This window comes from Patella vulgata, chromosome 9 (assembly GCF_932274485.2).
Source record: "Patella vulgata chromosome 9, xgPatVulg1.2, whole genome shotgun sequence".
Classification (NCBI taxonomy): Eukaryota; Metazoa; Mollusca; class Gastropoda; family Patellidae; genus Patella; species Patella vulgata.
In genome coordinates this window covers 6,598,064-6,623,122 of record NC_065887.2, presented here as the reverse complement: position 1 = coordinate 6,623,122, position 25,059 = coordinate 6,598,064, and the positions used below count along the sequence as shown (strand labels likewise).

The window sequence follows — 25,059 nt, the reverse complement described above, 5'->3', positions numbered from 1 at the left end:
ACCCACCCACCCACACACACACACACACACACACAGGGGCGACGATATAATACGTCTACGTTATGAATGTGGACGTATAAAAATAAATATATTGAAAATTTCATTCGAATTAGCGACGATATCACTACTTAAGATTTAGGGTTAGTTTGTGGTTCGTTGTTCGTTATTCGCGAATAAGAGAGAGAGAGAAAGGGGAGGGGGGTTTCGACACAAACAAGGTCATTTCGGGACTAACATACAGTTCAATTTTATTTCATTAATTCGCTTGCGCATAGTGGTCTTTAGCTGTGCATTGAAAACCGGGTGACCCGGAGAAAACCTACGAGGATGGACGGTCGACCCGCATAACGAACAACGAGCCAGTTTGTTGTTCGGTAATCGCGAATAACGAACTACGAGCTAGTTTGATGTTCGTTATTCACCAGATATGGAATTAGTAATAAAATAAAGGCACTTTTATAGGGAAACGCTGGGTGTGGGTTTTGGGAAATGACTTCTAACAAGCTGGCGTTGTACAAGTTTTAATCATCCAAATTGGACAATTATCGAAAATTAATTCCACCCTACAATGGAAAAACAAACAAGACATGTAACACACACCATCATACAAACATGCACAAACAACAATTACCATAAAAATGTTAGCTATGTGAACTCCTCATAGTGATATCAGACATCAGAACACGACGCTAAGTTAATCTCGGTGTCCTACGTCATCAGCAGAGTTACAAAATCAGTGACGTAAGGGTAACGTGTGTAGGATATTTTCGAAAGACAAGGGATACCTTGCCTCGTGTACGACCATTGTTACGCGGATTCCAACTGCCGAAGTCTTATTTAATGGAAGTTACCCCTCAATAAAAAAATTTTCTTAATTTTATCCGTTTCCTTTCGAATGGGGATATTAAGATGACTATCGGAGACCCCACGAGAAAACCGATTTTGATCGATTTCAGTTTTTTTAGTCAGTCGACCAATTATCAAATATCACTATGACAGGGTAGCTTAACACCTTCTATTTAAATGGTTTATCATGCCATGACAGGTTAGCTAAACCCATTCTATTTAAATGGTTTATCATGCCATGACAGGCTATCTAAACACATTCTATTAAAATGGTTCATCATGCCATATGAAACGGATTGTTGCTGGAATCCCCTTTCATTCAAGATAACGTTGAAATAGCGCAGCGACCATGGTTACGGGGAAAGGACAATGTGACCGTCCACCACATTTGAACACATGACAGGGTAGGTAATCACATGACATGATGACTAAACGGCATCCTTTCAGTAGTGATGATTGTATTTGTACCATTCTCTTCCATGTCCGTAAGTCTGCAATTTACGGTATATGCAGTGATAATGTCTCAACGAGCAAGGGCTGGTATCGTTCTGATGCCAAGATTGAATTCATTGATGAGATCCTTAAGTCTGCAATTTACGGTATATCTCATATTCATGTAAAGCTCTCTGGGCAGATCGGATTCATATCCAGTAATTATCGCAAGCTAGCGATGACATCGAAAGCTGATTATGGTCTTTATATGTTAATAAATGTCGAATTAATAATTTAGATAACATTTCAGGCCGGCAATAAGCCGATTTAGCTCTTGCATAATGTATGTTTATAGAGAGAGAGAGAGAGAGAGAGAGAGAGATGGGGTTTAACGTCCACTTGACACAAACTTGGTCATTTCGGGACATGTGATTTAATTTTATTTCAATAATTCGCTTGCGCGTAGGGATCTTTACCAGTGGCAGGAAACCGGAGGACCCAGAGAAACCCACGAGGTTGGAGACAGGCGACCCTACTCCTTGTCACGTACAACGGGGAATCGAAACCACGCCAGTTGACTCAATGAAAGACCTTATGAAACAGCGCGCACGTGTCAACCATTCGGTCATCCAACACCCCACCCCCACGTATGTTTAAAGTATAAATATATCTAGATATAAACTATACATTGCGGTTGGTTGTCATAGCAACCCCATTATTTAGTTTCTGATGCATTGTAACAAGTCATTAATTACTATTTAAGACAGTACAGTTGCAATATATAAAATATATCGAAATATACCAATACTAATGTAATAAATAACAACAACACAGCTGCTACAATCATTATTACTATCTTTAAAGGGATGATCAACAAATAAAATATACAAATATGATGTTGAATGGTACATCAAACCTAATCACGGAGTATTTTGTTTGGTGTGCTGGGGTATTTACAATGCCTGGAGCATTCTTCTATTTGCAGTTCTAAAACTACTGTCTAGATAACACTTTAAAGTCCGTGTAATTCTATACCTTAAAGGGACTATCCCGATTTGAACAGAGTCTACAAAATAAAAGTCTGAGTACGTATGAAATTTAAATGCCAAAATATAGAGAAATATTATATATTCCCCTTCTCAAAATTTTAGCTCGTTTGGACGTGAACTTCAAAACTGCTTATCCGGACACGTAACCCTTTTAAGATTTCGGGTCAATTTTTCGACGGGTGACCTGATAATCGATTCCCGTTCCTTTTGAGGTTTATACAGTGAATGACCCATGAGCTATACTTGATAACGAAAGGTAAACTTCACCGACACATTATTTTTATAAAATAAAAGTCTGGTTTTATCCAGACACCACATAATACAGCTTGGGATGCTGGTTTCCATTTCTAGATGAAGATTGACGGGTTTATGTGGTTTGAAAATGTATCACATATATTGAGTTAGTTGCTCGGCCCTAAGGTAGAGGCTTTTATGGGATTTTAACCCAAAATTAAGAAATTTTATTCTCCAAAATATTATCGGGATTGGCCCTTTAAATGAGGCTAGTCTCCAACTCAATATCATCCACAGTCTCCGACATTGCAAACACGACTTACTGGTCAATTTAAATCAACATTGAAGTTCTTATCTTACCGTGAAAAGATGGGCTTCTAATATCCACTATTAAAGACAAAATGAAAATGTTGAAATTGACACACTGATGGCGTGCCAGAATGCTTTCTAGCGTCAATTGTAATGAAATGACTGGATGGACGAGGCTAAACAAATCCCAAAAGGGACGACTACCGGAGTACACTGGAATAACCAGACGTCAAAGACTGTCATTGAATCTGGACTCCTCGCGTATTTCGCTGAACATAACTGATTAGAAATTACAGAAATACCAGAAATGATTGAATGTAAATCAGTTTATATACATTCATATTACATTATTGTATGCTGTTGTCACCCATTTGTGTCCATTTCTAGGTGCCAAAGAATAGCGATTTAGCTCTTTTAAATAGAGAGAGAGAATAATCGGATTTAACGTCCACACGGCAGAAACCAGGTCATTTCGGGACTAACATATGGTTCAATTTTACTTCAATAAATCGCCTGGACGTAGGGGACTTTAGCAGTGGGAGGAAACCGGAGGACCCGGAGTAAACTCACGAGGTTAGACAGGCGACCTTACTCCTCGTCACGTACAACCGGGGAATCGAAACCAGGCCAGTTGACTCAATGACAAAACTTAAGATACAACGCGCACGTGCTAAGCATTCGGCATCCAACCCACAAGTTCCTTTAAACAACTTTAATTTATTTTGATCAGATTTCTGTCATGTTGTTTTATTCAAAGCCGATATAATTTATGTATAGCGCTGTGATGACTTTTCTTATGACCCGCAATACTTCACATTAGATGTAAGATTCATGTTCGAGCCACCTAATTCAACCACACGGTTGCTCTTCCTGTAAAAGTCAAGGCGTGTATAGGCATCAATACAGTTTTAACTAGTTCTTCGTATAAAGTTTTATTCGTTAATTAATTTATTCAAAATGGATGATGTCAATGATCAGATGTATCGAGGTAGCTTGTATCCAGTTATAGTGTCAGCTGAAACCATCACCAATGGTAATCAGAATAGAATAGTTCAGGTAACAACAATATAATTTATGTAACACTACTCGTTTGATTGCCTAAAATATGTCATTTCGGGACTAACATATGGTTCAGTTTTATTTCTATAATTCGTTGGCGTGTATTGGTCTTTAGCAGTGGGGAGAGAGTAGTATTTGACTGCTATATAGTTCTGTGACCCAGATCTGATGGGGGAATTATGTGAAAACAGTTACTTGACATATGTTGTCCAATATGATGTAGGGAGATGACGAGAGAGAGAGAGAGAGAGAGAGAGAGAAAGAGAGAGAGAGAAAGAGGAATGTCCATGCGATACAAACTAGGTCATTTCGGGACTAACATAAGGTTCAATTTTATTTCAAGCGACCCTTCGCCTTGCCACGTGGATCGAAACCACCCCAGTTTAGAAAATGAGGCAGCTTCAATCTCCAATATGTTTTATGAAATGTCTGGTTAGCTATATACTAGACATTTCTTCTTATGTTACAACGCGTACACGTTAACCATTCGGCCATCGACCCCCCGTGAAATGACAAATGAACTGAAATGGGATTTAACGCCCCATTGTTCTGCGCTGTCTGGACTAATGAAAACCAACATACGCCAGACAGTGCGCTATGAGGGACCTTTTACTCGATCAGCGGTACTACAGCCTACTCTTTATTCGAATTACAACACTGTCAAGGGCACTTTTACCACGCCGAAAATCCTGATGAACTTTCACGGCCAAGGGTAGGGATCGAATGCGGGACTTCCACGTTACTTATTGTGCCACCGGTTCCCATGTCACGCGGCAATGTAAATCAGGGTAGGGGCAGTAGACTACGATTACTTTATTTCAGGCCTCATTATTTTCAGGCTCCAGGTCCGACTCTGTTACAAACTCCAGGTCCGACTCTGTTACAAACTCCAGGTCCAACTCTGTTACAAATTCCAAGGACCAGAAAAGACCAGACAGAATTCATTGGTCTAATGGACCGTAGGACGAGACGACAAGATCAACAACAACAGAGATCAAGGAGGTGTTCATCCCCAGGACCCTGGGTAATATTTTCTATCTGTTTCGCCTATATGGCAACATACTCCTGGCTATAGGCGAGGGAAAGTTAAATTTCTAGTGTTCGGTGAATGCAGCTTCAACAGTGTGATTGATTGGAATTTAGGTCGGCAAAAACATATAAATAGGGCTATTTTGGACTACTTTAATTTTAACGAAATCGTCAGCTAGAATAGCAGGAAAACGCGTTTGCGGCCGATTTATTTTCAAAATTTTCTCGGGTAGTCAAAATATATACTCCCATGTTGCGTTTTACTTCTTCGTGGAGTATAAACGAGAATTTTCAGTCATAGTCTTTTTTTGTTTTGCCAATTTGTCGGGAAGTTAGATTTCTGTAACAGTCTGACTAATTGGCTCATTGGAATTCAGGCCAGCCACGTAAAAAATACGGTATTTTAACATTGGACGACTTTACAGTTGCGTTTACGGCCATCAATTTTCAGTCCCCGTATTTACCGACGTAGCGCTTTGTATCTTCGGCGCTCACTCTAAACCAGACTTTCTTTGGCATTTCAATCATACCCCTAGCTACGTGGCTACAAACAATGTGATATTCTGATGTGCTTGTTTTAGCTATGATTGAAAACTTAATTTCTTTATTGATACATGTAACACCTAAAACATAAGTTAATTTTATACTATTAGGATTAGTTAACATACCGGTCTAATTAAAAACACCCGGCCCAATAGTGACATTACTCTCGATTATCTGCAGATATGTCAATAAAGTTTAAATATAATTGGAACGGCCATTCATAATTACGGGGCATAAGTCATACTCACCTATATAAGCGGCCATTATGGACTCCGGAAATTCCGAACCTCCCCAGCCGGACTACAATTAGCACCTCCTGACCAATACCATTTTACACCATACCACAGACTGCCCAAATTATTTAACAAATCATGTTTTCATTTATTGTGGCTGAACAATTTTCATAATTATCTAATTTCAGATATTATTTAAAATGGTCTTCATTGCAACAACAGCTTTCTTAGCAGCTGCTTTGATATGGAGAAACTTCAAGTAAATATACAAATTGCTTCTTCATGGGGATATATCTTCCCCTCTTTCTACACAATAGTCCAATAGTATCAGGTTCTCCGGGTAGCAATACCAATGTGAACTCCCCAAATAAGAAGTGGGATGCACGATACAATGGCGGTCATAGCTGAAAGTTCTAATTGTTCGAGTACAAAAGAAGGTTCAACCCTTTATACGCATCACTCGAAGAGTGGGATTTTTTAACCTTCAATTTTGACCGAGAGAGCGAGAGAGAGAGAGAGAGAGAGAGAGAGAAATGGGTTTAACGCCCATTCGACACACACTAGGTCATTTCGGGAGTAACATATAGTTCAATTTTATTTCAATAATTCGCTTGCGCGTAGGGGTTTTTAACAGTGGGAGGAAACGCGAGAACACATAGGGAAACCCACGAGGTTGGAAGGGGACCCTACTCCTTGTCACGTACAACCGGGGAATCTAAACCACGCCAGTTGACTCAATGAAAAACCTTATGATACAACGTGAAGGTGCTAACCATTCGGACATCCCCCCCCCCCTTGACCGAAATGAAATGAAATGAAATGGGGTTTAACGTCCTACTATTCTGCTCCGACCCTGGGCTAATGAAGACGGGCATACGCCATACAGTGTGCTATGAGGGAAATTTTGCCCGGCGCTATGGCCTACTCTTATATTGAATTCCAACTGCCAAGGGATCTTTTACGTGCACGCCAATGTGTATACGGGACCTCGGTTTTTTGTCCCATCAGAACGACTCTCCTTGACCGAGTGGAGATCACAGACAAAACAAGAGGGTGGTCACTTTTTTTGGCCTTCTCGCATGAAACTATACCGAACCAATAATCACGTGCCCTAACCCTGTTTACAACTGTTCACATGGCCTTGGTAAATCGTCCTGACCTTAAAAATTCATACAGTACACATTTTTGAGCTTTACGACATTTTTCTTTTCAGTTACGATGGCGCCGATACACATGAGCAAGCTAGGGGCTTTCTATGTGTTAGACAGTTTTTCAAATATCTTAGAACTCCAGCGGAACAATTCGCCTTTGCACGTGCAACGTATCAAATCGAAGAGGAGGAATCGGTGAAAACTAACGAAACGGTCAGGGGAAACATAACTTGTCACTTTCATTGCTATGACAACCAGACGGGATTTAATACATCAGCACAGAATTTACCATTAGCTACGTCACCGATTCCGCCATGTCTAAAAGTGTTCCTTCCTACCGCAAAACGAAAATCGATGGAAGCAGCCACCGTCGGTAGTATACATTATCACGGATGCTGCCAATCGTAAGTATTGTGGTATTTATCTTTTGATATTCCACTTCAAACTATATGAGAGAGAGGGGGGGGGGGGGAGAGAAAGAGAGAGAGAGAGGGGGTCATTTCGAGACTAACATATGGTTCAATTTTATTTCAATAATTCGCTTGCGCGTAGGGGTCTTTAGCAGTGGGAGGAAACAGGAGTACCCGGGGAAAACCCACGAGGTTGGACAGGCTACCCTTCCCCTTGTCTAGTATAACTGGGGAATCGAAACCACGCCAGTTGACTCAATGACAGAGCGCACGTGCTAATCATTCAACCATCCAACCCTCCACTCACAAACATTCACGTAGTATTCACGGTTTTATCTCCTATGTTATTTTTTGTGTGTTTTGTATATACCCCGATGTAACGGGAAAGTTTTTAAAGAGTTTTGCCTCGTAAATTTGAGAGCCTTGTGTTGTTTGTGTTTTGTTTAAGAAATAAAGAGATAAACCGTTGTTAATTTTGATAAGTTCTTTGAAAAATATCTTATTTAAGATTGGTAAAATGTGTTCAAATCATTCATTATTATTTATCTCAAGTAAAAAACAAAATGACAAAATCCTATGTTAATATTTTTTCTATAATATGTACCTTTTCTATTTTATAAAATATTTGCTATTTTTTTCTTCAAATTATATTTTGATTGTATAAATTCCATTTTGTGCTGTTATGATATCGTGTGTGATGTTACTTTATTGTGTATATTATATTATCATATGTGAAGCCAGTGTCCCACATGTGAGATTGGTGTTAGTTTGTTATTTATTTTAGTAAATAACTTGTGGGTAACAAAGTACTCTTTTAACTTTTATCAAATTGAACGGTCATTTAGTTGCTTAGAACGTTATGACCTCAGCTGCTTCTTGATAATATATATGATATTGACTTTTCAACTCTGTATAAACTTCTGTTAAGGCACGAACTGGCTATGATCTAATTAAACATGTAATTAATCCCATATGTCATTTACAAACTACATAATTTTATGCTCTGTGTACAAGATCTCCATGATTTCAAAGGAATGTGCATTGACCAGTAGACATGCCGTGACGAGATAAAACGACCATGTGTTCGAAGGTATATAACCAAGCGTTGGCTGACAGTTAGACGGAGGGGAGCGGGGAGGAGAACAGAAGCTTGGACGAGTGTATGAATGGTGGAATAAACATAGTTAGATGTGTTTCTATCGTAGACTAGTTCTTATATAGTTTAAGTTCCCGTAGTGATGTTGTATGTATGTAACTGTAGCTGTTATATGTTCCGTTGTAAATAAATCCTGTATTTACTACAAATGACTAATGAGAGCAGATTCTAAGCAAGTTGACCGGCATTTTAAGCTCTAAACTTTACCAATTTCTATAAATTTGACACGTATATATTCATCTAATAAAATTGAAAAGGCAAAAAATGTCGGTCAACTTGTTTAGTGTCTGCTCTAAAGCGGAGTTAATTGTAGACAGACAGCATAAGTTTCGTGTGAAAAGACATTTATTTAAAGTTAAATCAAGTCTAATTTAAGTGAATAAGACGTTGGCTCGCTAGCCTGGAAGTCGCGAAAGTTCGTCGCGAATTCCTGAGTGCTTGCCCCTTGCAAGTGGTGCAGAAAGAAAGACTTGGCAAATGACAATGTATAGTCGATCGGGTGGTACGAAACACCGAGGTCCCGTGTACACATTGGCGTGCACGTAAATGATCCATTGACAGTTGAAATTCGAAACAAGAGTAGGCCGTAGTGCCGCTGTCCGGGCAAAATTTCCTTCATAACACACTGTATGGCGTATGCCCATCTTCATTAGCCTAGTCGGAGCAGAGGAGTAGGAAATGAAACGGGTTTAACGTCCTAGTGGCGCTACAACCTACTCTTATTTCGAATTCCAACTGTCAAGGGATCTTTTACATGCACTCCAATATGTACACGGGACCTCGGTTTTCATACTATCCGAACGACTAGACAGCTGTCATTGAGAGGCCCTCCGTCCTGCACCACTGACAAGAGGAAACCGAACAGGAAAACCTCGATGAACTTTCTCGGCCAATACCGGGAACGAAGTCACGACCTCCCGCCTAGCAAGCCAACGTCTTACCCACTTAGCCACCATGGCTCCCCAGAATAGTAGGACATTAAGTCCCATTTCATTTATTCTAGAAGGAGTCGGATATATTTTTATTGTCTGGATTATGCTATAAATAAAATGACTATTTGCTCATTTTAATAGCCATTAAACATACATTATGCAAGAGCTAAATCTCCCTACTGCAGGTCTTTCTTAAGGCCTGAAATATATAAACTATTAATTAGACTTTTATTAACAGGACAAAACCATAATCAACTCTCAAAACCATCGGATATCTCCGATATTAAGTAGATTAGAACGATTCAACCATATTTTGATTTAATCTAAGAAAGGTGAAGCGAGGCTAAACTTCGAACAACCAGTGCGGGGGTTGCAATTAATGCACACATCTTGTCAAACCTTCAAAAGCTATAATAATATCTTCGCTCGCATTGGAGCAATTTGATTGAATTTTTCAATAAATTAATTTTGCATTATCTATTGTTGAAGTATTATAGTAAGAATGGCCAGCTCTTTATCTAAATCTTACATAAAGTATCTTTAATGATTTAGATAACATTTAAGACCTAAAGAAAGGCCGTCAACATGCAGATTTAACTCTTGCATAATACAATTATAGCAAGAATGGTAAGGGCCCTGTTTCTCGAAATCTTAACTAAAGATAAAATCCAAATTTTAGTATATACTTCAAGTTTGATTGACTAAGCACTAAAATCAATCTAATATTATCCAATCAAATTACTAAAATTTGGATTTCATCTTGGTTACAATTTCGTGAAACAGACCCCAGCTCTTTATCTAAATCTTACATCATGTATCTTTAAATGTCGAAATCTATTTATTTCAGCCAGACGTATTTTCAGTCCCCTCCGACTGCGGAAGGTACTGACGGGAAAGTGAAAACGCTAGCTACATTTGGTAACAGGAGCCAGTATTTCAAAACCCAAGATTGCAAGTATGTTGGTATAACTGTAGTAATCAACATTGTGGTAGAAATGTAGTTGAAATCCCGGTGTGTAACGAGAGCGATCGTCTGCGTCTTGTGAATTGGACTTCTGTTAGAAAATGTTCCGAGTTGAAATCCCCGACGTAGAAGGGGACGTAACCCTGATTTCAATACAGTCACCCACCTCACTCATTCTAGCTGACAGAACAGAACAGAACTCGTGGTTGAAATCCCCGACGTATATGGGGACGTATCCCTGATGTCAATACAGTCGCCTGTCTCACTTGTTCAAGCAGACAGAACAGGACTCGTGGTTGAAATCCCCGACGTAGAAGGGGACGTAACCCTGATGTCAATACAGTCATTCGAGCAGACCGACCTCGTATCGACTCGTGGTTGAAATCCCTGACGTAGAAGGGGACGTAACCCTGATACCAATACATTCGACAGTGTCGTGTTATTCTAGCAGACAGAACAAGACTCTCGGAACGCAACAAACCTCATTATTTTCTTTCATTGTATTTTGTTGATGAGACAAATTGGTCTATTCCTTTGTATAACTCCTTCAAAATTTGTTTAAGGCCGTTCCCGATTTGTAATTGGTACCGAACAACTAACTTCCGGCGTGGTTCCCCCTTGTCAGTGGCGTAGGACGGAGGGGTTGACAAGGGACAGGGAATAGTCGTTCGCATGGGACGAAAAACAGAAGTCCCGTGTACACATCGTCGTGCACGTAAAAAACAACATTGACAGGCACAATTACCCTCATAGCACACTGTATGACGTATGCCTGTCTTCATTTGCCCAGTAGGAGCAGAACAGTAGGACGTTAAACGCCATTTTATTTCAGAACCCACTTCCACTTGTGCCACACTGGAAATTGGAGGAAGGATAGCCGGAAAGGTCGTTGTCTGGTCAAAAGTCTTGCGATATGGTAAAATCAATGCCGTACGTTATAACTAATAGGGAGCCACGGTGGCTCAGTGAGTAAGACATTGTTCGCTAACCTGGGATAGGGAGCCACGGTGGCTCAGTGAGTAAGACATTGTTCGCTAACCTGGGATAGGGAGCCACGGTGGCTCAGTGAGTAAGACATTGTTCGCTAACCTGGGGGTTCTGCGTTCGATACCTGCGTTGGCCGAGAAAGTTCATCGGGACTTTAGCGCGCGGTTCCACCTTGTCAGTGCGGTAGGACGATGGACCTGACACGGTGCAACGTATAGTCGTTCCGAAAGAAAGAAAGCCGAGCTCCCGTGTACATATTGGGACGGGTGCACGTAAAAGAACATTTGAAGTTGGAATTCGATATAAGAATAAGCTGTAGCGTCGATGTCCGGGCAAAATTGCCATCATATCACACTACATGGCGTATGACAGACTCCATTAGCTAAGTCGAGCCAGAACAGTACGATGTTAAACACCATTTCATTTCGTTATCGAATAGGGGAACCAGAGTGGGGAGCTGCTCGAGAATGTCCGCTTGACACTGGTGCAGGACGCAACAACGTTTCGCCGTTGAAATGGGATAAATACGTAAAAGTAGACAAAACCTTGTCAGACTTGATATTAGACTTTGAACCGTCAGTAGGTTTATCTTCATTACCAGTGTATGTGCCGTTAAATACATTTCATTTCAATACATTTTATTTATAACGAATAATGGATAGTGAAACAGTTTATTAATTCATTTATTTCAGACAGGTTTCCGGGTGTACTGGTTGTACCTGCACGACTATAATGGAAGTATTTACAGCGCTAGTAATAAACAGGTATGGCGGATTACAACTATCGGATATTAAGCTGAGAGGCTGCTGCAAATGTTTCAGGGGAAGATAATCCTAGAATATACTGGAATCAGACTAGTAATCTTTTTCGCGTTGATTTTAAAAGACAGAAGTCTATTATTCCGAAACCGACTATTCATAAATTCATGAACTAAATTTATTGTCAGGAGATCAGAAAAGGATAAATGTAAAAAATGTAGTCTATGCTTCATATTATTCTTTTGTTTAAATTATAGATATAACTGCTATTTGTATTAACAGAGCACTGCACGGTTCAATTTAAATGCAGACGTCACGAAAAGAGAAATGCATATTTTGGTTTTTAATATTAGAATAAAATGTGATGTAAAGGTATAAATAATGTTTTCTGTGTTTTAATTATTCAAATTAAATATACATTATGGGAGATTAGATAAAGGTTTGACTGTTCTCTCTATAATAGTTACAAATTAGATAACGTAATAGAAGATTTTGAAAATTTCAGTCACATTGCTCCACTATGAACCGATATATTAGCTTTTGAATGTTAAGCCTAGCCTCGATCATCATTACTAAAGTTGGTACGATAAAATCCATTTTTGGATTTAATCATCAATGAGCGTTGAGCAACAGATTGGATTCCAATCCAGTGAAAATCCGACACATAAGATGACATCAAGAGTTGATTATGGTTTGGATAAATTAATTAATGTCTAATTAATAGTTTATATAACATTTCCGGCCTAAAGATGTATTAAGCAAGATTTGTTATAAACCTATAACGGTAAATCTCTTTGATCGTTGGGGTATGTTCTATTTCCGGAAAGACACAGTCGGGGGCGGCTTTGGATATATACAGGGGATTTTAGGGTTATTCTTCTGGAAGTTTTTCTTTAAACCTGTAACGGGTTATTCTTCCAAGGTAGGTTTTTTTCCATAAGAAAACATGATATAAGGTTTTTCTTACGTGAATTCTGGGATATTCTCAATGTAATAGTGTGTGCTCTTTCTCTAGGCCTTAAATATTATCTAAATTATTAATTAGACATTAATTAACTTAAAAAGACATTTATCAACTCTCGAGGCCATCGTTAGTCTGCGATATTTAGTGGATTTTAATAAATTTTGTGATGGATAAAACAACCGTAAAATAAGGACGAGTATTATGTGTCGAATGGAACTACAATCGGAAGCACCGGGTAACTCTTCAAACGCAAATAAATATTTCCCATATTGGTGACCAACTTTCGTTTTCTTAAATCTGCCCAATAGGATATTAGTTTTTCGATTACCATTGACGCGATTTGACTTGACTTCTTAAATGAATCGGCATCGATGCAATAACGAAATGAAATGAAATGAGGTTTAACGTCCTACTCCGAACTGGGCTAATGGACACGGGCATACGCCATACAGTATGCTATGAGGGAATTTTTGCCCGGATAGCGGCACTACGGCCTACTCTTATATCGAATTCCAACTGTCAAGCGATCTTTTACGTGCGCTCCAATGTGTACACGGGACCTCGGTTTTTCGTACCATCCGAACGACTAGACAGCTGTCCTTGTCAGGTCCTCCGTCCTGCATCACTGACAAGTGGGTAACGCGCCGGAAAATCTGGATGAACTTTCTCAGCCAATGCAGGGATCGAACACCCGACCTCCAGACCAACGAGCCAGTGTCTTACCCACTTAGCCACCGTCACCCTCGATGCAATCTCAACTTGATCAATATATGGTAGTGATCAGTGTGTTAAACGGGTTGGCTATGTGGTCTATCGTGTGTGCATTAGATCATAATGCCTATCATTGAATCGAGGGACATTGGTTTGATTCCAGGCGTTGAAACGCTTGGGTTCACTTCATAATATGGGCAACCCTACTTTATATCTCTGCACAAGGTTTGCAACTGTTTTCCTTTGACATGTTGCTTTACTACGAATGAAATAAAATCAATGGGGTTTTGCTTCCTACTTTCCTGGGTTAATGAAGACGGGCATACGCCATACAGTGTGCTATGGAGGAAATTTTGCCCCAACAGTGGCACTACGACCTATACTCTTATATCGATATCCAACTGACAAGGAATCTTTTACGTGCACACAAATGTGTACACGGGACCTCGGTTTTTCGTCCCATCCGAACGACTAGACAGCTGTCCCTGTCAGACCCTCCATGTTACATCTTAAAGATCTATATCCAAACAGCAACAGTCTAATAATAATTAGAGAATATTTTTATTTCTAATATTCTTAACCAATCCAATATTATTACCACGTAGAAGGGGACAATAATAACGAAATAAATCGGCCTATAAGTAGGTAAACGGCCGCTTTACCGTTCGGTTAATTGATTACCTCCATTATATGGACATAACGGCCCAATTTCCAGAATAAACGTATCTGATCGATGCGTATGTTTAAGGCTCGGGTTTTTTTATGGAGCTCTTTTGAATTCCCTGGATTTAAAACTACAGTTTGCATGGTAGACATAATCTGTTTTCGATATAGGATTAGGGTCTTGTAAAATGACTCTATACCAAAAGCTCGCGTTGACCCCTCGTAAGTCATAAGTTCACCGAACGGTAAACACCTGTTGCCGTTCGCCTACTTATTATCCTCCTTTCTAAGCTGTAATGAGATTGGATCCGATGCTTATACGCGCAGGCAACTTCAGTATATACCAGTAAAAAACATTAGATATCAAGCATTAGGAATAACAGTTCTCTCAGTCGATTTATATACATCCCCGAACCCACGATTGTGAGCACCAATAGTGTGGACGATTTGAATAGCTACTGCTTCCAAGTGTGCTAACACCAATATAATATGTACGTGCGTTTGTATAGCAAGCCTGGCGTTGCGAACGTGGCTGGACAGAACAATACAGCTTCATATTATTGTAGAAGATTTGGTCGCATCTTGCTCTTGAAACTCCGCGTCCTAATCCCTAATAAAAATAAATAAGCATAATAAGCAGACCTTTAAGGTTGATCATTTCGTGTCAAATCTCCCCAAAATATTGGGGGATATGATATTCCAAATTTTAACGTGGTTGAAATATAAGCATTTTCAGCCCATCCCCCCACCCCCACCCCCAAATAAGGATATAAAGCGGGATGGATGAAGTGCATAATCACGAAAATTGTCTTGTAGATCAGGATAAAGTTGTTCTTTCTCCGGTTGTGATTTGTAAAAGATCACTGAGGTAGTCAGGAGCTAAACCACTTGTAAGTGAGAAGGATTATTTTATATTGAATACGCCTGTTTATGGGCAGCCAGTGTAGGGATTTGAGCACAGGTGTTATATGGTCGTGGAGTTTTGTTCGGGTGATTACACGTGCAGCAGTGTTTTATATCTTTTGTAATGAGCGAAGAGATGAGGCTGGAGGTCCGTAAAGTAAGGAACCACTTAACACCACTAGGCATATCTTCAAATGAAAGAATGGCCCCACATTAATTTAGAGACCAAAATTTCTTAATTATGATAAAATATTGCAGAGTTATGCCCCTTTAAAAATTTGGATTCTGTGCAGCATGTTTCTGGGGTAAAGATATCCCCGAAAATGGTTCAGGAGTACACCGGAAAACTATAAAAACCATGACATGTAAACGTTTCACCCTGACAACCTAATGCATGGTGTCAGTTTCATGTGTTTCTCTTAAAAATTGACGACTTTGTGTCTGTCTAAAGTTGTACCCTCTTCAAAATGTGGGACTTTCCGGTACTCAAATTTTGGTAAAATTTTAGGATGCCATTCAGTTCACCCAACGCTACCAAAAACCATCTAAAAATCTTTTCTTGCAATTTTTATTTGGGGGGCGGGGGGTGCCCCCCCCCCTTTTGTTCATAAATTGTTACTTACACATGAATAGCAGACATCGTGTTTATCACATGCCGGTTTAAAACGTTGTTTGTAAGCCATGTTGAAAGGGTCGCTGCAACCGTTGGAATGCGTGTCACAGGATTGTCCCTGTACACATCCGACCACTAGTAAGGCTACCAGGCAAGATATGCCGATTATTTCTACATTCATTTCTGTAAAAGGAAATAGGTTCACAAAGTAAAATATGTGCTTTAGTAAAGACCCCTTTTTTTACAAATGTATGTTTAAAGACTGTTTATTACAAAGATGTTATTTATATCTTATTAAGGACTATTTATTACAAAGACTGTTATTTGTACCCTATTAAAGACTGTTTAGTACAAAGACTAGTATTTATACCTTATTAAAGACTGTTTATTACAAAGACTAGTATTTATATCTTATTAAAGACTGTTTATTACAAAGACTAGTATTTTTTTTTATCTTATTAAAGACTGTTTATTACAAAGACTGTTATTTGTATCTTATTAAAAACTGTTTATTACAAAGACTGTTATGTATATCTTATTAAAGACTGTTTATTATAAAGACTGTTATTTATACCTTATTAAAGACTGTTTATTATAAAGACTGTTATTTGTATCTTATTAAAGATAGAGTTTTTTCTTACAAAAGACTAGTGTTTATATCTTATTAAAGACAGTTTTTTTACAAAGACTGTTTATTATAAAGACTGATTATTATAAAGACTGTTTATAGACTATTATATTTATACCTTATCAAAGAATGTTTATTACAAAGACTAGTATTTATACCTTATTAAAGATATATTATGTAAGATTTAGACAAAGAGCTGCTCATTCTTACTGTAAAAGCTCAAAAATAGATAATGTAAAATGAAATTTTCATTCAAATTACTTTATCACTGTTTGTAGTTTTGACAATATGTGCGTAGAGTTGTAACCAGAGCACTGGTCTATTCGAGACTTAGCCTCGCTTTCCCATTTTCAAATTAAATTTTTAAATGGCGAACCGTTCGAATCTAATTAACATCTCGAGTATCCGATGCCTTTTAATGTCTAATTAATAGTTTATATAACATTTTTGGCCTAAAGAAAAACAAGCAATAGACTGATTGAGCTCTTGCATAATGTATGTTTAAAGACTGTTTATTACAAAGATGTTATTTACATTTTTATTAAAAACTGTTAATTACAAAGACTATTATTAAAGATGAGAGTGTAGTCGGTTCTCAGTGCTATAAAATCATATATCATCGAAATAATATAGTTTTCCGATCGACATGTGTAAAATATTGACAAGCGTCGTCGTCGTGTTTTAGCCATGTAAACTAATCCGATGATCTAATCCAGGGCTTATGTTCAAGCAAACTTCATCGTGCTTTAGCCATATAAACTAATTTGAAGATCTAATCCAAGGCTTATGTTCAAGCGAACTAATTAATTGTAGCCCTTAAAATTTTATAATTAAATCCAACGAGTCAAGGACCAAACATGTATCACTGGGTTATAAAAGGATAACTTCGCTTCACAGAACAAAACTTGATATACAACTCAGATAGTAAAATACATGACACATATTCACCAAAATATAAGTTACGTACCGGGGCGTACATATCGATTTTGTTTGGGTGTGGGAGGGAGACCGACTGATGCACAGGTCCTTAATACGCGCCCAGCCCCGCGGGTGCGAGAATTTTAGTCATTCAGTCGCCGATGCACAATTCTAAGACCAACGGTACTTATTTTGGACCGACTATAAACAAAAGGGGACATTATCATTACATCAATAAAATTAAATATAATAAGTATATTACCTTATCTCCAAAATCCAAGCAAATATTTTATATCGAAAAGACTCACCGCAAGTGAAATACTTTATACGTTCACCAACATCCGTAATGGATATCTTATATAAGAATGTGGCCTAGTTTTATTATTCTACACCGGTTTATTTAAAACCATAACAACAATGAGATGACGTTATATAAGTCTTATAAGTAATATAACTTTATTCTGACATATATGAACCCTTGGGCTATTTGCAGAATATTTGTTATCCGGTTTACATTTGTCAAGAATACAAGCTTAAAATTGCCACGTGCTAAACGCGTACCGGGTCTACATATATTAAGAGGTTAAATGAGACAAAATAGAATATAATTGATTAATTCAACCATTCGTTCTGAATGAAAGAACGAAGAATGCATACCGAATTTATCACAATTACACCCATCTTAAATTCGGATAATCGAAGAGGGGCCCAACAGTAAGTGAGTAATAAGACGCAGCGTTGCTAGTCTGGACGTAGCAGGTTCGATCCCGTGGCCGAGAAAGGTGATCGGGATTTTCCTGCGTGGTTTCCCCTTGTCAGTGGTGCAGGACGGCAGGCCTGAAAAGGACCGCTGTTTAGTCGTTCGGACGAAACGAAAACCCGAGGTCCCGTGTACACATTGGCGTGCACGTAAAAGATACCTTGGCAGTTGGAATTCGATATAAGAGTAGGTCGTAGCGCCGCTGTCCGGGCAAAATTTCCCTCATAGCAGAACAGTAGGACGTTAAACTCATTTTTATTATTCCATCATCACGCAAATGTTTAAGAAAATAATTGGAGAACGAACTGCGCCCGCACTGGATCGAACCATACATATACATTCATACTACATTATTATATGCGTTGCGACTCATTTGTGTCAATTTCTAGGTGGCAACGAATAGAGAGCTAGATCCCTTAATAGTTGGTGTGTTTGTGTGTGTGTGTGTGGCACAAACCACGTGACATATTGGTCCTTACCTGTATAAATGCTAGATGTGTGGATTTCGTACGTACGCATGTCTTCAAGTTATGTTCATCTGCTCATTCAACAAAGCTTAGTGAAATAGCCATATTAGATTTACTACAATAATTTTAGATCCCAGCTAATGAAGACGGGAATGGGCTATACAATAAGCTATGCAGGGAATTTAGCCCAGAAGTGTTATTACGGCCTACTCTTATATCGATTTCCATCTTCCAAAGGGATTTTTTTACATGCATGCCAATGTGTACACGGGGCCTCGGTTTTTAGTCCCACCCGAACGACTATACGATTTCCTTTGTCAGGCCACCTGTCCGTCATCACTGACAGGGTGGAACCACTCCGTAAAATCCAGATGAACTTTCTCGACCAACGCAGGGATCGAACACGGAATTTCCAGGTTAGCGAGCCAACGTCTTACTCACTGAACCGTCGCGGCTCCCCAGAGTTCTGGGCCCTGTTTCACGAAATCTTAACTAAAGATAAAATCCAATTTTAGTAGATACTTCAATTTTGATTGGCTAAGCACTAAAATCAATCTAATATTATCCAATCAAATTACTAAAATTTGGATTTTATCTTAGTTAAAATTTCGTGAAACAGGCCCCTGTAAACGAAATAAAGAAGTTGCTATGCGAGTAAAGTCTGTATTATTGTAAGATAGTGTGGCACGAACCACGTGATCAGTTTACCCTTATCTGTAAAAATTCTATATGGGTCGTTTTGTATGAGAGCTTATCTCCAAGATATCTACAGTGTATTCGTCATATAGGGCATAAAAACATTTTGACCTAAATACAATGACCGCCATCTTTCCTGTTGTAGTTTTCACAATAGCCCAGTTGATTCAGTCAAGTATATCACAGGTAAGCGAATTCATCAAAACACTGCTAGCTCTGTGAATTTCTTAGTTAAAAGGTGGTATCAGATGTGATAAGGTGGTGACGCAATGGTTAACACGTGCGCGTTTTGGATCATACGGTCTGTCATTGAGTCAGGTGGCGTAGTTTAGATTTCTCACTTGTATAAGACAGAGAGGAGGGTCACCTGTCCAACCTCTTGTTTTTCTCTCTTGAAATACAATTGAACCATATGTTAGACCCGAAATGATCTAGTTTGTGAATTGCGGACGTTAAACCACATTTATCTCTGTCGCGCCATAGATATCAGTCTAGAATAATTCTAATAAAGCAAAGGGTTGGTTTATGCTGTGGTGTGATGAAGAAGTTCACCGCGATTGTACCCCAAAACCTGAAAATACCTCGGACGTCGCCCGTAGCTTCATGCATGACGTATACAGGCACCTTGTCTCGGTCACACAGAATGTCATAGCCTTCAACGTAAGTATAAGGGCCTTTGGCCAGCTGTCCATATTTGTAGAAAGGTGACAAATAACCAAACTCCCGGTCATCCATGGGCAATGAAACGTTTTGGCTAGATACACAACTTGAATACAACTAATTCTATAAGCAACTACTGATTCAATACACTGCCGCAACTGTTAACCTCTTTTAAATATTTCAGTGGTTGCCATTGGGTGTCGGAGTGGCCTACAGAGACTATGGGTTTGGCAGTAAGTTAGAAACGGTTTCTGTTCTATGCTTAGAAAATACAGTATATCTTTTAAGACTGTATACAGATAACCACGGCGCCCGGTTCAGATTAAACTGTACGTACTACATAAGGAATGCGATTAGACAACGAGTCTAATTTTCAAATACGTAGACCTAACTGTATATACATATCCATGAATGCCTGAATGAAATTGGGTTTAACGTACTACTTTTCTGCACCTACCTACACGCTATAAGCTTATTATGTCTTGAGTAGTTGGTTGTTCGATAAAGCTCCTTAAGATTTTACGGCGTGACTCCCCTTTGTCTGTGGTGTAGGGCTGGGTTGGGTGGGGGGGGGGGCTGGCTGGCAAGGACAGTATCTAGTCGTGTCTAGGATGAGACAAAAGACCGAGGTCTCGTGTACACATTGGCGTGTACGTAACAGAACGCATGGGAGTTAGAATAATCGGCCGTGGCGCCACTGTCCGGGCACACTTTCCACCATTATAGCAAACTGCATTGTGTTTGCCCGTCTTCATTGACCCAGTCGGTGCAAAAAAGTAGGGGGGTGAAGTCTATTTCATTTCATTCATATCTTACGTGGTACATTTTTTTTATTCTATAGAAAATGTGTTGATTGCATATGGAGGGTATGGTGTATCAGATACATTATCCAGACACTGGGCGGACCGATTAATAAACCATTCTCCTCTCAAACTGCTTGGTGTGGGTAAAGTTTACGCCGTCAAGGGACCGGATGATTCACTCTATCAAGCGAGGGAAATTGCTAATTCAAAACTTGTCAGGTAACATACAAAACTCTTAAGCACATAAAACAATGACATGAAATATGGTTTAACTTCTGTTCCGACCGAGCTAATGAAGAGAAGTTTTGCTCGAACAGCGGTGCTACGGCCTACTCTTATATCGAATTCCAACCACCCAGGGTTCTTTTTGTGTACTCGGTACATCGGGTCTTCGTCTTACCCGAACGACTAGACACTGTCCTTGTCATGTCCCCGGTCCTGCACCACTGACAAGAGAAAACAACGCCTGAAAATCCCCCCCAGGAAATGTCTTGCCAACACCGGAAGGGTACCCGAGACCTCCAGTTATAGTGAGCTTGCGTCTTGCTCACTGAGCTACCGCGACTCCCGGACATAAAACAAGATATGAATAATATTGCTTACCTACACAACGATTCACTATGATATATTACCGGACAAGTTATATTTATAGCACGGCTTTCATGAGTTAACAGGTTTAACCAGAGGCCGAGGGATTAAACCTGTTGACGAATGAAGCTTGCTATAAATGACTCAACATGCTTAGTGTTACTGCACAGAAAACCCACATCACTTCTCTATATGATTTCTACTAAAACTAGTGTAAACCAGCAAAAGAGTGCAATAACATTGAACATGTCTAGTTATTGCACGGTTAAGCTCCACCCAATCTACTAGAGGGAAAACAATCTGCTTATTCAACGAAAAGAACAAAGGAAGATTTCCCATCCATGTTACAACTATAGTTAAAATACATACAGACAGCTAGCTTACGATTTGATATATATTTAAATTTTAAATAATTAATTTTTAACTAGAAGTATGTTTTATTTGTTATGTATTTATCTACCATAAACACAGACGTACTCTCGTATTTTCAGTCACTTATTGGCCAATCAGAATGCGGGTCTTATAGTAGTGTTGGCTCACTCCAGTGGTGCTTTTGTGGCCAATGAATTCTTTAATGAGTTATACAGATCTGGATCACCGACCAAAACAGATAAAAAGATCGTCTATTACAATTTAGACGGAGCTGGTTTGTGCATTATATTCTCTTTCTTTCTTATCTTATTCTACCCCTTCCCCACGATATCGTTTTAGTCTTATTATTCTACCCTTTTAACGACATGTCATTAATAAGGGGGGAGGGGAGCGGGAGAGAAAGAGAGGGGGGTAGTTCTGATCGACCATTGCGCGTGGGGACCTTTTGCAATGAATGATAACAAGAGGACCCCTTATCATCGAATGATCCAGACTTTTTGATCTGAAACGCATGCGTTACACTACTCTGTTATGTTACCAATTGGCTACAAATCATTTTTTTAAAGCCATGCTAGGTGCTTCAAATTGTAATTTAAAAAGTGTGATATAAAAATCGAGAGCCTTTAATAAACCGAATCTATGATGACAGTAGACACATTATACCAGTCGTTAATATCACGGTGACAATACACGGACAAAGTTAACTTGAACTTTGAAATGGATAAAAATAATTACATTTGAAAAGCAGAACGAAGTGCTTTGAACACTGTAATTAAATACAGCCTCTGTGATGACAATCGCTTTTTACTTCATTCACACCAAACATCATTTATACGTTACAAACCAAACATCATTTATACGTTACAAACCATTATACATTACACACCAAATATCATTTATACGTTACAAACCAAACATCATTTATACGTTACACACCAAACATTATTTATACGTCACACAGCAAACGTCATTTATACGTTACACACCAAACATCATTTATACGTCACATAGCAAACATCATTTATACCTTACACACCAATCATCATTTATACTTTACAGCATAAATACTCGCATTTCAGTTTTCTTGTAGGTGGATTAAACATTCTTCTTCTTCTATTTAGCAAACAATTTGTCTTATTTTTATTATCTTAGTGCAATTTATCTTCCTGTGGAAAGATGGAGAAGGCGCCCATATCTCAAATCCACATACGCTCACACCAGCGATCGAAACCATGACAGCAAACTAGAGGTGACGGCAAACCACTAGGCCACCCCAAACCCACATAGGTTAGGCAGTCAATTTAGATCGTTTATACACTGTTCCCAAACTATACATGACCTTCCCAAACTATGACGTCATGTTGTTCTAACGATGACCCGTCTTCATTAGTCGGTGCAGAAAAGTAGGACGTTAAATAAACCCCATTTCATTTGACTCTTTACAATGATACGCATGTCTCTTTTCTTGTATTTTACAGGTGGATTAAGCAGTACAGCTAAATCTAAACTAAACAAAGAATACTTTGTATATGCTCGTGATGGATCTCTTTTATCAAGGAATGCAGGTGTTTAAATTATATGTTAGAACTATGACATCCATTGACAGACTATCGCCATCAAGATCGGTCGCATCATTTCTATTGCGTCTTTCTGGAATTCATTTCATTGTTAAGCGTTTCTCTGTTCTGAGTGAAACCTGTGTCATTACGACGGGTTTCCCGTTGTCAGTGGTGCAGGATGGAGGTCCCGTGTACACATTAGCGTACACGTAAAAGATCCATTGACAGATGGAATTCGATATAAGAGTAGGCCGTAGTGCCGCTGCCTTCGCAAAATTTCCCTCATTGCAGACTGTAGACGGTATGCCCGTCTTCATTAGCCCAATCGGGGCACAACAGTATAACGTTAAACCTCATTTTACTTCATTCCTGATCATGTAACTTGATTTAATATGTACATTTGTTGTTTGTTGAGTCTATGTAGTTTGTAAACTATCACGTGGCCAGCCTCGGGGATTTGTGAAGGGGGGTCGGGGTCGAATGGTTTAACAATTTATTTTATTTTCAATAATTTTCTGAATTTCAGGAACGATGAAATCACTTGCCACGGGAGACCAACTAGTCGAATTGGATGGTTCACACTCCCAATGTCGTCACTATAACTGTCTACATGACGTCATGATTATTCGTCATCCATGGGATCCAATGAAATTCGATCTTTCAAGAGATTATGGCTTGTTTTCTGTTGGGGATCGAGAAGTACAATATGACTACATCACCAAAACTCAGTCCCGATTATCAGGACTATCCCGCGGATGAATAGACAAGTTGAACTACAATGTATACATAAAACGTTTATTTCGTTGAGTGTAGCCTGTTTCTGTGTGTTCCCTTACGGTAATCTGAAACTGTCTTCGTGGAGGTCGTGACTACTCGGTACATTTTACGTCCATTCGACACAAACTAGGTCATTTCGGGACTAATACATGGTTCAATTTTATTTCAATAATTCGCTTGCGCGTAGGGGTCTTTAGCAGTGGGAGGAAACCGGAGGACCCGGAGAAAACCCACGAGGTTGGACAGGCGACCCTACTCCTTGTCACGTACAACCGGGGAATCGAAACCCCGCCAGTTGACTCAATGACAGGCCGTATGATACAGCACAACGCGCACGTGCTAACCATTTGGCCATCCAATCCCCCTAAAAATACACGGAAATGTTACCCAACTACCCAGGAACTGTTAAGATATATATAAACTTCCCCAATATATAAATTGTTTAACAGCATGCTCTAGTTCTAGAAGGCGACTGATTGGCTCTTTTTTAGAAGGAGACAGCTGATTGGCTCGTCATTTTAGATTTCAGAAACGGAAGATAAAATGTATTATTTTAACCATCACGTAATCAATTTTGGGAACGTATAAAATTGGCCTGGAACTAGAATCTTGTATCACTTGTGGTATAGCTGATTATATATCACGTATTTGATGAATGACTGGGATTCTATACAGAACGCAAGATTGTATTTACTATATTTAATTTTATTGACTGAGTCAAGGCAATGCTTAATGTATTTAATTTTATTGACCGAGGTTTAATGTTTACACAATAAAAGTGTGGCCTTATTATGTTTATATTTATTCTCTGTAACATACATTTTTGTTAGTCTTTCTTTCGGTTTTGGTTGCCGCCCTTTTTGTTAATCTTTCTCTCGGTTTAAG

General features: G+C 39.0%; 1 protein-coding gene and 2 long non-coding RNA genes across 3 annotated transcripts; 2 read left to right on the top strand and 1 right to left on the bottom strand.

Annotated features, from left to right (window-relative positions):
• The first annotated feature begins 3,653 nt into the window (after window positions 1-3,653).
• On the top strand, window positions 3,654-12,474 carry LOC126807972 (uncharacterized). The gene is made up of 6 exons (XM_050532977.2): window positions 3,654-3,926; window positions 4,768-4,953; window positions 5,923-5,993; window positions 6,948-7,289; window positions 10,231-10,338; window positions 12,027-12,474. Exons 1-6 carry the CDS (start codon window positions 3,828-3,830, stop codon window positions 12,163-12,165), a joined length of 945 nt encoding a protein of 314 aa, XP_050388934.2. The 5' UTR covers window positions 3,654-3,827; the 3' UTR covers window positions 12,166-12,474.
• A 1,838-nt stretch (window positions 12,475-14,312) lies between these two features.
• LOC126832055 (uncharacterized) lies at window positions 14,313-17,864 on the bottom strand. Its single transcript, XR_007684525.2, has 3 exons — window positions 17,755-17,864; window positions 15,957-16,129; window positions 14,313-15,040 (listed from the first exon to the last, which is right to left on the bottom strand). It is a non-coding gene; the product is annotated as an uncharacterized LOC126832055 (long non-coding RNA).
• A 3,109-nt stretch (window positions 17,865-20,973) lies between these two features.
• LOC126832065 (uncharacterized) lies at window positions 20,974-24,163 on the top strand. Its single transcript, XR_007684537.2, has 4 exons — window positions 20,974-21,097; window positions 21,958-22,112; window positions 23,317-23,403; window positions 23,924-24,163. It is a non-coding gene; the product is annotated as an uncharacterized LOC126832065 (long non-coding RNA).
• Window positions 24,164-25,059: the final 896 nt, after the last annotated feature.